The sequence below is a fragment of the Scardinius erythrophthalmus genome (genome assembly GCF_964197995.2).
Source record: "Scardinius erythrophthalmus genome assembly, chromosome: 6".
Taxonomy (NCBI): domain Eukaryota; kingdom Metazoa; phylum Chordata; class Actinopteri; order Cypriniformes; family Leuciscidae; genus Scardinius; species Scardinius erythrophthalmus.
The window spans coordinates 22,528,352-22,545,721 of record NC_138226.1 but is presented as its reverse complement, the minus strand read 5'-3'; the positions used below and the strand labels follow the sequence as shown (position 1 = coordinate 22,545,721).

At 37.1% G+C, this 17,370-nt stretch overlaps 1 protein-coding gene across 2 annotated transcripts in view; it reads left to right on the top strand.

Moving 5' to 3' along the window:
- arhgef7a (Rho guanine nucleotide exchange factor (GEF) 7a) overlaps window positions 1-16,932 on the top strand; it is a gene marked incomplete at its 5' end in the record, with an annotated part of 30,265 nt that extends 13,333 nt beyond the window's left edge. For both annotated transcript variants that reach the window (XM_081367652.1, XM_081367653.1), the window contains 17 exons: window positions 1,144-1,345; window positions 1,446-1,534; window positions 1,715-1,809; window positions 2,537-2,632; window positions 7,396-7,518; window positions 7,612-7,750; window positions 7,833-7,892; window positions 7,995-8,141; window positions 9,475-9,561; window positions 9,722-9,800; window positions 9,907-10,046; window positions 12,247-12,468; window positions 12,668-12,761; window positions 12,845-12,934; window positions 15,207-15,306; window positions 15,471-15,525; window positions 15,630-16,932. In XM_081367652.1, coding sequence (XP_081223778.1) covers window positions 1,144-1,345; window positions 1,446-1,534; window positions 1,715-1,809; window positions 2,537-2,632; window positions 7,396-7,518; window positions 7,612-7,750; window positions 7,833-7,892; window positions 7,995-8,141; window positions 9,475-9,561; window positions 9,722-9,800; window positions 9,907-10,046; window positions 12,247-12,468; window positions 12,668-12,761; window positions 12,845-12,934; window positions 15,207-15,306; window positions 15,471-15,525; window positions 15,630-15,752 — 1,941 coding nt within the window. In that variant the 3' untranslated portion in view covers window positions 15,753-16,932. The remainder of the gene's footprint in view (window positions 1-1,143; window positions 1,346-1,445; window positions 1,535-1,714; window positions 1,810-2,536; window positions 2,633-7,395; window positions 7,519-7,611; window positions 7,751-7,832; window positions 7,893-7,994; window positions 8,142-9,474; window positions 9,562-9,721; window positions 9,801-9,906; window positions 10,047-12,246; window positions 12,469-12,667; window positions 12,762-12,844; window positions 12,935-15,206; window positions 15,307-15,470; window positions 15,526-15,629) is intronic.
- Window positions 16,933-17,370: the final 438 nt, after the last annotated feature.

Here is a 17,370-nt window from a genome sequence, read left to right as displayed (position 1 = left end):
ATCAGATAATATGATTTATATGACAGCACTAGAGCAAATAGCTCTCTGACACACAACAGACACGCACGGAAGAAAACAGCGCTCTGTACGCTGTTTCAAGTTCTTCAGTTCACATAATTCAGTGGAAAATTAATAGAAATAATATTCTGTATAAAGAACATGTAATAATAAATCTGTTCTCAGACACCAGTGATAACACTCAACATCCATTCTCTTCTCTCTTCCGGAATACTTTACTTTACTTTTCGGTTTTCAAAACAGCGCCACCAATCTCACACTTTTGTGTAACAGCAGCGGCTCTGGTAAGCTCAAATCTAATTAGGCGGCTTGTTCCATCGCAGGGGGATGGGGAAAAAATCGATACACTGGTGAAAAAAGAAACTGTCGCACTGCGATTGATCGCAACCAGTGTGAATAGCTCCATAGGGATCTATTGTTTCGATGTAAGAGTGTCATCGCGACGTACATTCACGTTGCTTAATCACTTTCGGTGTGAAAGGCCCTTATGCGCTCAAAGGCTGCGTTTATTTGATAAAAAAATACAGTAAAACAGTAATATTGTGAAATATTATTACAATTTAAGATAACTGTTTTCCATTGTAATATATATTTTATAAATGTAATTTATTCCTGTGATGGCAAAGCTGAACCAATTACTCCAGTCTTTAGTGTTTCATGATCCTTCAGAAATCATTCAGTGCTCAAACATTTCTTCTTATTATCAATGTTGAAAACAATTGTGCTGCAATATATTTTGGTGAAAACTGATAAATTTTTTCAGAGTTCTTTGATAAATGGAAAGTTCAAAAGGACAGCTTATTTGAAATAGAAATCTTTCACTTTTGATCAATTTAATGCATTCTCGCTGAATAAAAATATTAATTTCTTTAAAAAAAAATCTTACTGACACCAAACTTTTGATCAGTAGTGTATAAAACTTCTTTTCATGTGAAGAGCTGTTATGTTGCCATATTTTTAGATAAGTTACAAAGGCAAAGATGTCTTTCTTTTGATGTTTGTAACTTAACTTATTGGTTTTAGAAGCAATGTCTTGTGAAAACATATTAATTAATGTAAATGAGTCAGTTTTGATTTTCTGACTCGTGAGGCTGTATGTAAACATAAGTACTCTCTCTCTTATAGGACATGACGGAGAACAGTAGCGCTCAGTTAGTGGTTAAAGCTCGCTTCAATTTCCAGCAGACCAATGAGGATGAGCTTTCTTTCAGCAAGGGTGACATCATCAATGTTACTCGCACAGAAGAAGGGGGCTGGTGGGAAGGATCCTTCAACGGCAAGACAGGCTGGTTTCCAAGCAATTACGTCAGAGAGATCAAAGGGTCAGGTATGTGTCAGTTTGCTGTAGACCCATTATAAATATCTAAACACGGTCTTCTCTTTATCCACAGTGCACATTTATTAAAACAATCTATGTGGCCTTACAGACAAACCAGTGTCCCCTAAATCTGGAACTCTTAAAAGCCCCCCCAAAGGTTTTGATACCACAGCCATCAGTAAAACCTACTACAACCTGGTAAGCACATTTTAATCAAATATCCTTTTGAAGTGTCACCAGGTTCATTTGCTTAATTTTGAAGGTTTTGTGCATAAACAGTAATCAGACTCAGTTGATTTGTGAATGAGCGCCGGTGATTAGTAATCATTGTGTTAGAAATATCTTGTCTAAAAATAGCTGCTGTTTGTTTGTCTTCAGGTGCTACAGAACATTTTAGAAACCGAAACAGAGTATTCAAAGGAGCTCCAGAACCTTTTGACCAATTACCTGAGACCTCTACAGATGACAGAAAAGTAAAACGCTTGCTATCCTCCGAAAAACACACAAACACAAGAGTAAAATACTCAATTTACCTTTAAAATTAACATTATTCTATTTTCTCTGACTAGGGCAGCCAATTTTATGCCTGGTTTCACAGATGAGGCTTAGATTTAGCCATACGTAGCACATATTTAAATTAGGACATTTGAGTAGGTTTTATAAACATGCCTTAGAAAAAAAAAACATTACTGATGTGCATTTTGAGTTAAAACAATGGTACTGATGTTGGCGCCGATAGCCTCGTGGGCAAGTGCGCCGACATGTAGCACCGTTGTGCTTCGGGCGACCTGAGTTCGAGTCCCGGCTTGTGGACCTCTCCCGATCCCGTCCCCCCTCTCTCTCCCACCTCACTTCCTGTCTAGCTACCATTAAAATAAATCTAGCTATCCTAATAAAAAAAAAAAGGCAAAAATGCCAAAAAAAAAATCTTTAAAAAAAAAATGGTACTGACATATTTTAAGATTTGTCAGTGCAAGTTGCTTTCAGTTAAAACAGCTCAAACATGCATTTTAATCTGGGACTAGGCTTAAGCCTGGTCTGTGAAACTGGACATTAGTGTGTTTATTAAGTGTGATTAAAAAAATATTTATGATATATATATATTTTTTTATGTAACCAATCCACTTGAAGTTTTCTCATTATTCGAGTGAAGTACAGCCTTAATGTTTAAGCATTGACTTTTCTCATCGTTTCTCATAGACTGAGCACCTCAGATGTAAGTGTCATTCTCGGGAACCTGGAGGAAATCAGCACTTTCCAGCAGACTCTGGTCCAGTCACTGGAGGACCGCACCAAGTGAGTTTCGTTCTAACCATGAGCAGCCGTGTGATTCCTGGACTGTCTCTTAATAGCACTGAGTAATTTACGACAGGAGGGACTAAGCACTTAGTGAAACTGAGACTCAATCAAATGGATCGACTTCGACTTCTAGATGGTGAAAATAGACCTGGGCGGTAACGTAAACCTGAGATCCATTAAAGGGAAGGTTCACCCAAAAATAAATTTGTTGTTCCAAATCCGTGTGAGTTGCTTTCTTCTGTAGAACACAAAACAGAATATTTTAAAGAATGCTGGTAACCTGTCAATTGACGGCAGCCATTCCATAGTACTTCCATAGTATTTTTTTTCCTACTATGGAAGTCAATGGGTTCCGTCAACTGTCTGTTTACCAACATGGAACAACATTAGGGCGAGTAAATGATGACAAAAAATCATTTTTAGGTGAACTATCCCTTATAGAGGATTAGAGTATCACTAGAGTTTTCTAATACACCTCTAGTGGTAAATATTTGAACAAGATTGGAAAATGCAACATTAGTTTTTACCTGTCAAAGATAGTAAGGGCACATTGATTTTTTTTTTTGTAAAGAAAACCTTAGAAAATTATAAACAGAATAAAAGCATATTGCTACACAATAAATGTTTAATAAAATTGTGAAAAATTCAAATATAAAGTTTGCAAAAAATCCAAATCCAAAACGACTTAGTAGTGAAGACTGAAATTACACTACTGTTCAAAAATATGCAGTGGTAGGATTTAAAAAATTTATTTTTATTATCATTATATATATTATTAATATTTTTGTGAAAACCCTGATACATTTTTTTCAGGATCCTTTAATGAATAGAAAGTTCGAAAGAACAGCATTTATTTGAAACAAAAATCTTTTTTAACATTATAAATGTCTTTATTCTCACTTTTAATCACTAAGTGAAGTCACCTTTATTTATATATTTCTTTATACAATACAGATTGTTTCAAAGCAGCTTTACAGTGATAACAGGAAAATTATTCAATGATGCAAACAGATTTCTTTTTGGCTGTACAGCAACTCTAAAAGAAAATAGTGTCATTGTTCAGCTGAGGTCAGTTCAGTGTTGATTCAATTCCGTAGTAAAGATGATCAATTATTAAACAAGTTTATTTAATCTAATAAAGCAGTTCTGCAAAAACAATGATGTCATCCTCCAGCTCAGTTCATTTCTCATCCAATAATGTCAGAGCAGTCAAATCAGTAATAGTGTTGAATATGAAGTGTCCCCAACTAAGCAAGCCCGAGGCGACAGTGCCAAGGAACCCAAACGCCATCAGGTGACAGAAGGGAGAAAAAAACCTTAGGATAAACCAGGCTCAGTTGGGGGGCCAATTCTCCTCTGGCCAACGAACGAACATGGTGTGATTATGATGCAGGCTGCATCACAAGTTAGAATTCAGATTGTGGATCGGTAGCATTCAAATATTTCCTTTCGGTTCCTTTTGCTTGATGATGCCAGTATGGAGAAGCTGGTCATAGATCTATGCAGAGGATTTGTCTGTTTCCTGTGGTCTTTGCTGAGGATATGTGCCGATCAGTGGTGTTCTGAAATGAAGAAGCAAAGTCCTCAGTTTTTTTATGTTTATATATATATTATTATATATCAGCTATTCTTTTTAATAGTCAACTTATTTTCATCGGTTATCATGCTCGGTAAACACTGATCACAGACAAAGATGTACCTTTAATTTCACCAAGCTGATTGCTCACTAAAAAATCCCTACATCATGTTTTCAGTCCATTGTAAGTTTGATTTTGACGTGACATAAAGCAGTGATATCTAAGTGATTGAGTTGTTTACTTGCTTTTTAATTAGTCTTTGCCATTAAACGCCATCATTTTGTTCATTCAGACCGATTCACAAACACGCTCGAAAACAAGAGGCGAGATTTATCGCATCATCCATAACCAATCATAGCGCAATGGGGGCATTGCCTCCTCTCACATGACTTTCCCCAATTCATTCTCAATTTCCCCCATCAAACCCACCACATGCTTTAGGGGGGCTGTTAAAACTCAATGGGCTCAGAGGAGGCACAAGAGACTTCCGCTGTAACTTTACCTGCCATTGTCGCTGTTGGACAGTGTTACTTTAGAAAAATGAGCGATTTATATGATTTTTTATGTCACATTTTGTAATATTTGCGTTGTCTTATTTTTATAATATGGATTATTAGGATTTCTCATCCAATTTTTTAAGGAGGCTCTGCCTCCCTTGCCTCCTTGGAGGAAACGCCCCTAGTGCCGATGGCTGTCGTGTCAACGAGGTCTTCACAGGAGATTGTCTAGTTGACAGGATCTCTGCTGACAATCAGGGCTGGGTTGTGGTCGTGTCTAGGTGCAGGTCCACCATCTTATCTGGATATCGACAGGATACGTCTGACTACGGTAACCTTGGGATAAATAGAGAGATTAATATTAGCATAGATGCCATTCTGCTTACGATGTAGTAGTGATGGGCGATTTCAAAACACTGCTTCGTGAAGCTTAAAAAATCTTTTCGACTCTTTTCTGTCGAATCAGTGGTTCGGAGCGTGTATGAAACTGCCAAAGTCAAGTGATTTCAGTAAACGAGGCTTTGTTATGTCATAACGGTTTCGAAACGCTTCTAAATTGAGGCGCTTTGTTTCTAAGGCGATGATCTGTGAACCCATGAATCATGCAGATTTACTGAGATCGCCCCCCAGCAGTGAACCATTGAACATGAGTCTATGGGGTTTTCTTGATTTCTGATCAGTTTTATACATTTGTAGATGTTTTAATGAAACATTAGTATAATTAAATGGAATAATAATAATAATAATTTGTTACATTTATATAGCGTTTTTCTGGGTACTCAAAGCGCTTTACATATGGAAAGGGGAATCTCCTCAACTACCACCAATGTGCAGCATCCACTTGGATGATGCTACGGCAGCCATATTGCGCCAGAATGCCCACTACACACCAGCTTACTGTTGGAGAGGAGACAGAGTGATGAAGCCAATCAGTATTAAGGGGATGATTAGGAGGCCATGATGGACAGAGGCCAATGAGCAGATTTGGCCAGGATTCTGGGATTAAACCCCTACTCTAACAGAACTACTAATAGTAGTTAATAGTCTCTTATTGGCCTGTTTAGCTGAGCCATCCATGGAACACAAAACAAACCATGAAAATAACCATGTAAAAGCTTTTTTTATGCACGTTTGGCCTGAGATTTTGTTGCATTTACACTGTTCTGACCAGCAGGGGTCACCAGCGTGTGGCGTTTCGACCGCTTCGAAATTGTGAATCATTTTACAATTGGTTAATTTCTCCCATCACTAGTAACAAGTACAATTATAGGAAGTGTTCTAAGTTCTGGTTGACCTAATTTAAGCAGCCTAAAGGCCTCATTATACTTCTGCGTCGGACCTACGCCGGAGCCTATACGCCGTAGGCAACGTGTTGGTTTTAATTTATACTTCTGTGTCGTTGTCCGCGTTGACGCGCACCTAGGGAGCATGTGAAACCCCGAGGGAGGGGTTCTGGCAGACCAATCACCGCGCTTGTGTCCGCGTAGAATTGACGCGTTGTTACATTTTTGGAGAGGTGCACGTCAGGGTACGCCGTAGGGTACGCGCGCTACACAAAGCCTACGACGTAGCTACGGCGGCAGTTCGACGCAGAAGTATAAAACAGGCTTAACAATCCTTTAATGGATGTGAATGATAGAAATGTGATGATGTATTTGTGAATGACAGGTTAAAGAGATGTGTTTTTAGTGTTTTTAGTTTTTAGATTTGAACTGACAGAGTGTGTCTGCTTCCTAAACAAGGCTAGGAAGACTATTCCAGAGTTTTGGTGCTAAATAGGAAAAGGATCTACCGACCACAGTCGATTTTGATATTCTAGGTATTATCGACTGGCCAGAAATTTGAGATCGCAATAGACGTGAAGGACTATAATGCGTTAAGAGCTCGCTCAAGTACTCAAGTACCGCTTTGTAAGTAATTTGCAAAATTTTAAAAATGTTTTATAGGGAGCCAATACAGTGTTGACAGAACCGGGCTAATATGGTCATACTTCTTAGTTCTAGTAAGAACTCTAGCTGCTGCATTTTGGACCAGCTGGAGTTTGTTTATTAAGCATGCAGGGCAACCACCCTGTAGAGCATTACAGTAATCTAGCCTTGAGGTCATGAACGCATTAACCAACTTTCTGCATTTTTCATTGAGAGCATATATCATAATTTAGATATTAATGTTGTTTTACAGATGCTAGAAACATAGCTTTCAAATGAAAGATTGGCATCAAAGAAGCACACCCAGGCTCCTAACTGACGACGAAGACTTGACAGAGCAGCCATCAAGTGTTAGACAGTATTCTAGGTTATTACATGCTGAGGTTTTTGGTCCAATAATTAAAACCTTTTTCAGAAATAAGTAGTTAGAAATTACTAGTCATCCAATTTTTTTTATATGAACTGCATTCCTAATGTGTCCTTGCGGAATAAAGTATTAATTTATTTCTTTAAAAAAACACAAATCTTACTATATCCAAACTTTTGAACGGTAGTGTATCTGCTAAATAAGGTTTAAATTAAGTCTGTGAATTTAAATGTTTTGGACTGAATTAATTGCAGAATGTGTTGTTAATATGGGACATATAGATTTATGTCCTAGATTTGGGATTATAGGTTCAGAAAAAACCCTAAGAAGAGTATTTGAGGAACATCAGTACAGTGTTTGTAATAATTCTCCTCAATGTTCTGTGATTAAGGCTTCCAGAGCTTCAGCAGAAGGTTGGGGGGTTCTTCCTGAATCTCATGCCCCAGATGAGGTCTCTTTATGTGTCTTACTGCTCCAACCACCCGTCGGCAGTCAGTATTCTCACTGATCACAGGTACGCCACCATACTGTGTTCTGATTTCAGAGAACCCCTTCACTGGTTTGATAGGTGAAAACTGGTGATAACTTCTCATTTCTGTGCCTGCAGTGAGGAACTTGGAGAGTTCATGGAGGGAAGGGGTGCGTCCATACCAGGTATTCTTACACTGACCTCTGGCCTCAGCAAACCCTTCATGAGACTGGACAAATATCCCACATTACTGAAGGAGCTGGAGAGACACATGGAGGTAGAAGAGAGAGTGTTTATTTGGTTTCTGTTGAGTTTTTTTTTATCACTGTCAATGTGACACTGTCTTCTTTGCCTTTCAGGAGGGTCATCCAGACAGGACAGAGATTCAGAAATGTATGACGGCTTTCAAGAATCTCTCTGTGAGTGTTAACTGGTGTCTCGTGGTTTTGCCACTGCAGTTAGGTGTGGATCATTCCCATGACAACCAGCCTTCTTAATGTATTGTGTTGCCATGGTTACAGGCACAGTGTCAGGAGGTGCGGAAGCGTAAGGAGCTTGAGCTTCAGATCCTGACTGAGGCGATTCGTCTCTGGGAGGGGGAGGACATCAAGACCCTGGGGTCAGTGCTGTATATGAGCCAGGCCATGGTCCAGAACCATGGCTGTGAGGTGAGACAGCACAAAGATCTCAATAGCTGACAGACCTGATGAATATATTCTCCCCTAATAGTGTGAACTTGGGATGGGACTATCTGTTTATTAGACCAATGTCAGACATTAAAGTCAGCATGAAATGAAAATTCACGCTATCTATTTTCTTAAAGAATGTTATTGATCATTATTGTGAATGATTTACCCCATACATACATTTTTTGACCTTGTAATTTTTAATCAAAGAGTCATACCAACAGACTTCTTTCTGGTATGGCAGACATTTCTAATCATTTAGTCAGCTTAAACCCTGCCCCTTTCTTACAACTGACTGCAAATTTACATTCAGATCTATCTCCATCCATTTAGCAAGTCTCCGACTACTTTTTTTATTTTTCTACAATGTTTCACCTGGATCTATGTCACGATATGGAAGAAACGATCTATTGCTACTTCCGTATCAAGTAATATTCTGTGTAATATATTATTAATATTAATAATTAATATTACATATGTTTGTTAGCAATCACACCAGATGCTGTATGTCTTGGGAAAAAAATATGTTCTGATTGGGGAAAGAAAGATCTACTTCAGGTTTTTAAAGAAATAGTTCACCCAAAAATTAAAATTATCCCATAATTTACTCCCCCTCAAGCCATCCTTGGTGTATATGATTTTCTTCTTTCAGCCGAACACAATTTGAGTTATAGTAAATAATTTTGGATTTCGATATAAGAGAAGAGGAGCTACATCATATGTTGGGTCAGATGTCATCCTTTCCGGTCGTTGCCGGAACCCAGTGATTATAGTTTATAAAGTTTTAAATATGAATATTTTTTTTACTAAAACCCATCGCTTCGCTTCAGAAGGCATTTTTTTAACCCACTGAAGTTCAATGGATTACTTTTATAATGGATGCGCTTTTTGGACACTATTCAATGTCATTACAAAGTTGGGAACTCCGATTGTATTTGGCTGAAAGAAGAAAGTCATATACACCTAGGATGGCTTGAGGGTTTTAACAATTTGTGATAAAATTAAATAAAAAATATTGTTGATGCAAACACAACTATTGGTAGTGTTCAGGAAATCTTTTATTATTACAGTAAGTAGTGATGTGTTTATCCAGTGGGTTTAACCCTTTGAATTGTTTAAAAAAAAATCAAGATTTGTCTTTATACTTCAGAATATTTAAAAAAAAAAAGTAGAAGTTGAAACCGTCTTCAGTTGTGGACACCATGCAAGAAAAAGCTAAATAACAGCATGAAAGAATTATAAATAATGTTTTAAAAAGACCTGTTGCTAATTCATATTGACGTGAATAACAATAGTTTTTCCACTGTTTTTTTAGGAGAAGCATGAGCGTTACCTTCTGCTTTTTCCTCATATTTTGCTCATCCTATCTGCCAGTCCAAGGATGAGTGGCTTCATCTACCAGGTCAGAAACCAGCTGCTGTCAGAGCTGATTAATGCACAGTCTCTTTGTTTCTCTCCACCACCCCCTAAAATACCATCAAACCACAGCTTTTCAACATGCACATTAAAATAGAGCTTGCAGCTCTAGCACAAAGATAAAACGTCTGCTTTGTTTCTCTTAGGGCAAGCTACCTTTGAGTGGGATGACGGTGACCCCATTAGAAGACTCTGAAAGTCATAAAAATGCTTTTGAGCTTTCGGGTAAGGACAAACTGACTCACATTTCTTTGAGTTCAAGACACAATCAAGTGTTTTTATCATTCTTAGTCATTCATTGACTGTGCTGGTGTGTGTGTCCATCCAATAGGAAGCATGTTTGAGAGGCTTCAGGTGATCTGCTATAACAAACAGGATCTGCAGGACTGGCTCGAGCATCTGAACCGACAGACCAAGCACACCACCATGGCGGCTCCTAGCATGAAACCCCTCACTGTTCCCTGCCACACAGTGAGTCACCTGTTCACCTGTTCAAGCTCCTACTACTGGCTGTAGTTTTTAGCCTCTGGCCAAAAAAGCCTCCGATGACGCAAAATCACGATGTTTGCATCATCGGAGGTTTTTTCCCAGACACACAATACAGAAATCTCTCGTCTCAGGGGGACATGAGGGAGGGAGGGAGGGAGGGAGGGAGGGAAAATACTACCGGCTTTCTACTTACAAAGCTTAAAGGTCCCATTCCATGGATTATTTTTATTATTTTATAATGTTTCCAGGGGTGCCCTTATAATGTTAGTATGTTTTTTAGATCAAAAATTGTTATAATTTAAAAATAAAAGGCATATTTCCTAGCCTGATTTCATTCCCTGGTTTGAACGCTCTGTTTGAAGGGGCGTGTCTGCTGTGAGACTTCAATGTAAATGCCCTCTGCTGTGATTGGCTGACATGCTTGCATATGAAATATCTGGCATTACATGTGGAACTATCTGGAAAACTTTTACTATTACAGCTATTATACGTTTTTACTATTACAGCTATCTGGATTAACGAATCGTGAGAAGTTTTTTAGGTATTTAGATCTATTCTCATCACATAAAAGGTTAGTTGAAATTGTCCCCTTCGTCAGTATGAAACGCTGAGAGAAGCCTGCTTGATATGATCCCAGGTTAGAAAAACAGTCCGTGGTGAAATGGACAGAGCAAACTAACAACTTCGAATTAAACTTTTGCGGTACCCGATTATAGATAAACATCAACCATGTCTGTTGACATTTCGCCATCAATACGCCTGTGATCCTGTGGGCGGAGGTTAGTCAAAACACGGTTCTGGTGATGTCACTAATGAAGGAAGTAGAGGGGTGTAGTCCAATCCAGCCGTTTTTTGTAGTCAACTTCTGTAAAATAAAATATCTCGCTTGGCATTGAACTTTGAGCTTTATAATTTTACAGATCTTATTTATACTCTAACAACAACATTACACACTAACTAAAGTTTGAAACATGGGATCACGCAGAACGGGACCTTTAATGCTAATCAGTGAAGTATCCCTTTAAATATTCATAAATATAAATATGAAAGTTTTTAAATATCTAAAAGTATACAGTTTATGTCATTTATTTATTTATGAAACACTTTTATAGCCACTATGCATAAAAATCTTTACAAAAACTTAAATAGCTTTACAAAATATAGCCTAGTCAAGCGCAATATAACACTGTATTTTGTACAATGTATTTTATTTACATATATACATTTATTTATTTATGTATTTATATAGCCTAGTCAAGCGCAATATAACACTGTATTTTGTACAATGTATTTTATTTACATATAAACATTTATTTATTTATGTATTTATTTATTTATTAAGTATTCATTTAGCTAAATACTTAATTTATTTAGCACTTTCTTAGCTGCTATGCAGAAGAGTTTTGCAAAAAAGTAAAAACCACAAACTTTAAAGGGTTAGTTCACCCAAAAATTTTAAATTTGTCATCATTTATTCAACCACATGTTGTTCAAAACATCTAAGACTTACTTTGATCTTTGGAACACAAATAAATATATTTTTATAATCAAATTTAGTTTAATTTAGATTAATTTTTTTAATAATTTTAAAACTAATCCAAATGAATTGAGTTATGTGAGAAATAACCTTGTTGGTTCTTGCAGAAGCTAAAAAGTTCTTCGTAATACAGGAGAATGAACTTCATTGGTTCTCACACGTCAAGTGAACATGCTTGAGCTTCTGTTGACCACAACTGATGTGTGGTGAATGTTTTGTGAATAAAAGCTTAAATTCAATCTGTTCATCATATAAAGTGACCGTGTCTCTTCATAAAAATATTGACTAAACCGCTCAATCCATATGGATTAGTTTTACAATCAATTTTTTAACTTTTTGAAGCGTCAAAGTGGTGGTTGCGAAGTTGTCTATGGAGGGACAGAAAGCTCTTAGATTTCATTAAAAATATCTTAATTTGTGTTCCGAAGATGAACAAAAGTCTTACGGGTTTGAAAAGGAATCAGGGTGAGTAAATAATGAAAAATTAATTTTCTTAATTTAATTTGTATTCTCCTTCAGCTATCCCTTTACACATTATAAAGTCAAGCGTAATGTAACACAAACATTTATTTATTTATTTTGGGTTGAAATGTGATCTGTCAATTATCTTCAACTTAAATGTCAGCTTAAATTTTACCCCTCTAGCTCCCGTCTCACCCTCTGACGCCATCCAGACATGCAGAAAGCCGGGGCCTGACAGTTGCTCCTGCCTACCACACCCTACCACATCCCTCCTCCCATGGGGCCCCACACAGCACCATGATGTGGGGCCCCCTGGAGCCCCCCAAAACCCAGAAGCCCTGGAGCCTGAGCTGCTTGCGTCCAGCACCCCCACTCAGGCCCTCAGCTGCTCTCTGCTATAAAGAGGTATGTAGCATACTGGACTTCCTGTTACAAATATTGTGGAAATATAATATTAAATGCAGTATAATATAAAACAGAAATCATAATTGTTGATTATTTCCCTTGATATTGTAGTCACTATTATTTTGAGTAGTCTCTTATAGCTCTGCAAGTCTCCTCTTCACCTCCTTTCCTATTCTTTCCATTCCTCCTCCTTTTTCAGGACCTCAGTAAAAGCCCCAAGACAATGAAAAAGCTGCTGCCCAAGAGAAAGCCGGAGAGGAAGCCGTCGGATGAGGAGTTTGCACTGAGGAAGAGTAAGTCAGCAGGTTTGATGTGGTTATTGAAATCGAGAGATTCTGAAAGATCACGTGTCTGATGTAACCTCTGACCTGTGCAGGTACTGTAGCTCTGGAGGAAGACGCTCAGATTCTGAAAGTGATTGAGGCCTACTGCACGAGCGCCAAAACCAGGCAGACTCTGAACTCAAGTAAGTCTCGTATGCGGCCCCGTCCACCTCCGTCTCTTTTCTTCTAAGACATTCCTCATTCATATCTACTTCTCGTGTGTAACATAGAACAGCAGTCCTTTATAAACTAAAGTCTGTTGATCTTAACAAGTTTATTCTTGGATCTCTTATAACAATATCCTCTCTCTTTTTTCCTCATCATACTTAATGTTCATTTATTTATCTCCCCCCCACCACTTTCATTTTTACACATTACTTTTTCATTTAATCATTTTATAAAACTCATTTACTATGTCGGTATTATTGGTTCTCCCATCTATGTGGTTGCACCACCCATGTCCATTCTTTGGTTGGCCCCCTTGTTTTATTCTCTATCCCTTCCATTTGCAATTCTCCCTGCCTCCCCCCTTCCCTTCATTCACATGATTTGATCCCCTTCTCATCATCTGCGACCGGACGGCCTCTTCAGCATGGCAAGGCACTGATCTCATGCATAACCACGTCTTGGATCAATCCAGTGTGGACTCTCTGGGCCGCCGTAGCAGTATCTCAAGGCCCGAAGCCACCTCAGACCTCTCAGAGGACTCTGACTATGACAGTATATGGACGGCCCACAGTTATAGGATGGGCTCTGTTTCCCGTAAGAGCTCCTACATCTCCCACCAAAATTAATCTCCCCCTCACTCCTCTTATTTTAAATGACTTTATATTTATTTGAAACTATTTATGTATTTAATGATGTCACTCTAATGCATATTTATTTTATTCATTTTTATTTATTTATTTCTCAGTGTTGTATTAATCACACCTCATCGTTTTCTGCATATATATGCACTTTCCCAAAGCAGTTCCCTGTTGCCTTGACATTTAAACTCCCCCTGAAACCACCAACCTCACTTAACTCAGTTTTTTTTTTTTTTTTACTTTGTTTGCCTCGCATTCAAAATTTATTTAAGTGTCCTTTAAAAAATGATGTTCTCATTCCCTCATTCCCAGATGTATTTAATTATTAACGCTGTTGAAGGTACAATGCACTCCAAAGGCAACAAGGACAGGTTCTGCTGTAAAAGAAAAAAGATGGTAAAATCTCTTAACGTGTCTGTAAATAGAGTATTGTCATTCATCTGAAATGTGTGGTATTACCTTGGACTTTGTTTACTGAATGTGAACATTAGATTTCCGCTCTGTTGACATGAGGAGTTGGGTCTTTATCAGAGAACTTCATGAATTAGTGTTCATGAAATTCATAAGTATGATTCTCAGATGGCACCACGGACAGTATTGGGGACGTTTTGTTCATACTTATGTGATATAAATGTATTTATTTTCAATTTGTAAATGTATTTTGAATGATTTTGGACTTTTTGTATGCTTGTATCTAACATGTAAGTTTATAGTGGTGTCTATAGTGAAAAGTATGGAAGTTTACAGAAAAAAAAAAAAGTTGAATTTAATGTTGGTTGAAATTCTATTAGAATCCATTTAAATCAGGTGTGTGGATGATAATAGTCAAGAGTTCTTCACCATTCATTCGAGACTGTCAAAGCCTCAGTGTTTGATGCTTTTCCTCTTTTATGTATGATGTGTTTGAGAAAAACAAGAAAACCAACTTGCCAATTATTTCAATAATGACAGAGTATAATTCCTCATGTTATGTGATTTCTTGTGACCAAGTTCTTCTATTCTGTGGTTAAAAAATGAACGAAAAGAAAATATGTATATTTACTACCTTTTTGTCGGTCGTTTACTGCAGATATTCTTAAAACTGTTCAACAGAGATACTTCAGTGCCGTTTCCGTGATTTGAAACCAAGACATTATTAATGTGATTGTTATATATATGCAGAGTCAAATATATGACAAAATACCACAAACCTTGTAATATAAATTTTGAATAAATCTTGGGTTGTTTTGTACAGTATGCTTATCCTTTCAGGAATTGATCTCTCACAACAAAATATTTTTTTCTTATTTTCGTTTAGTGGGTTTTGTTTCTGGTTTTGATGTTGTTTACAGGTTTTTTGTGTGCGTGTGGTTAAATTTCAGTTTTACCATCCTTCAGGAAACCCTTGGTGCTCTTTTTGTTTTGTTTTTTTGAATGCGTTCATTTTTTTGGATGATCCGATCCCCTCTCTGCATGACTAACTCCTGTCTCACTCTCGCACAGTCCTGTGTAAGTTTGATCCAGTCCAAACCATTCTTTGAGGCACAGTGGTCCTGTCCTGAGCTAATCAATAAATCCAACTGAACTAAACCTCCTGAAATCAATATGCGGGGCTTCTCTTTTGAAACAGGACAGTGGAAAGATGCCAGTCCAGCACTGATAGTTCCTGGGGAGGAGAAGTTCAGTGTAGACGAGTTGAAGAGTAATGGTCAGAGTCTTCCGGAGGAGAAGTAAGACTGCATATTTGGCCATTCTTATGAACAGCGTTTATAACAAGTGTTAAAAAAGGTTGTTTGTCAAGAGAACATGAATTGAATAGAGCTTCAGCATTATGATATTATTATTATTATTATTGAAGCATGCACTGACATATCCAATATCCAATGTTTCCTAGGAGCCTTGTGGATGTTGTTTATGCTCTCAAAGATGAGGTACAAGAACTTAAACAGGTGAGTGTCTGTGAGGGTATGAGGACGCTTTTCTTAATATTTAAATGGATCTCGTAGAAAAAATAATTATATTGCCTGGTTACATGATTTTACCATCTCAACAGGACTATAAAAAAATGAAGAAATCCTTGGAGGAAGAACAGAGAGCCCGGAAAGATCTGGAGAGGATAGTTAGAAAAATGCTAAAGAATATGAACGATCTTTCTTGGGATGAGACCAATTTATGAAATGCCCCCTTACTATGGAGTCACTATGGCATGGTGATGGAAAAATTATGTGATGGGAGGTAAATGTAATACATTTTTCTTCCCATCTCATATTTTTTTCTATCACCAGGTCCCTTTAGGGGCACCACACCTTGCTAGTTTTGTTACACTAGTGGTTAGGTGACCTTGAAGTTCAAGTTCAACACTGAAATTTCAGATTGCTTGAAAGCACCATGGACATCCAGGAAGTCTTTAATAATAACATAATGATACATATTTGGCCTAAAATGGCTCATTCCAAGACTTTAGGTCTTAGGTCTTTTAGTGCATCTACACCAAGCAGATTTTTTTTTAATTTAGTTTGAAAACCCTACAAATTTTATAGCTGAACAATCATGATGTGACTTGTTTGCTTGAAGTCGTACCTAATCAGGCGCATCTTCAGCATCTCTTCGGATGGCATGAATGTCCCTGACAAGTTCTTCTTTCACCTAATGTTATGGTGTTTAGACAGACAGTACCTCAGTCTTCACATTCCACTGATGTCTGGGGTTGTGAGCGTCCTGTTTTTCTACAAATCACTTTTGTGATTACAAAGGTTCAAGAGATCGTCGGATTTTAGTTACATTTCATTTTTTAAATAACTTTTATTCAGATGCACTCTGATTTAAAATGCTGAATCTGTGAATATTTCCATTATGTGGTGCCATGAACCTTTTCATTCCATTTAATTATTGTTTACAAATGATTTAGATGTTTATACTTAAACATTAATTCAACACTGTACAGACAAAAAGGTATGCTGTTTAATGAGGAACATGAAGCTAATGCTTATATATGTTGTTATGTTTAATACTTGTTTTAGGTGCCATTGTAACTCAAGCTGTGACAGGACTTCATTATTTTAATAGCTTCTTTATCACAATATGATACACATCATACCTTCATGCGAGACGAGTTATGACTATTCATTTCAATGTCACTTACTTAGTGTGAGCAAAGCGAAAGCCAAAATCTTATTTATGGACTTCACTATCTGTGACTAGTTACTGTACTTGACATTTATTCCTCTAGCTCTTACACAACACTAGTAGAATAATCTCATTTGAACTCATGTAGGATATTTATTTAGTGTTCTTTATCTCAGATCCATGTTACTGTAAATTAGTTCTGTAAATAAAGAAATTTGTTTATTTGCTTTAATTCAGTGGCATCAGTTGGGCTTTAACATAGAATTACTAGAAAATAATACTCTATTATACACTTTTTTTTTTTTAAAGAATCTTATATATTGTGATATACACAGCCTGGCTTAAAAAAGGCACTGTTTGGATTTAAATATGCCTATTTAAATCCAAACAGTGACTTTTTTTTCCCAGGCAGATTATATATTATTTTGATTCTATACACTACCGGTCAGAAGTTTTGGGTTGGTACGATTTTTTTTATGTTTTTGAAAGAAACCCTTTTAAGCTCACAGGGATGCATTTATTTGAGCAGCAAAAAAATGGTAATATTGTGAAATATTTTTACAAATGAAAACACCTTTCTATTTTATTATATATTTTAAAATGTAATTTATTCCTATAATTGCAAAGCTGAATTTTCAGTATATCATTACTTAGTCTTCAGTGTCACA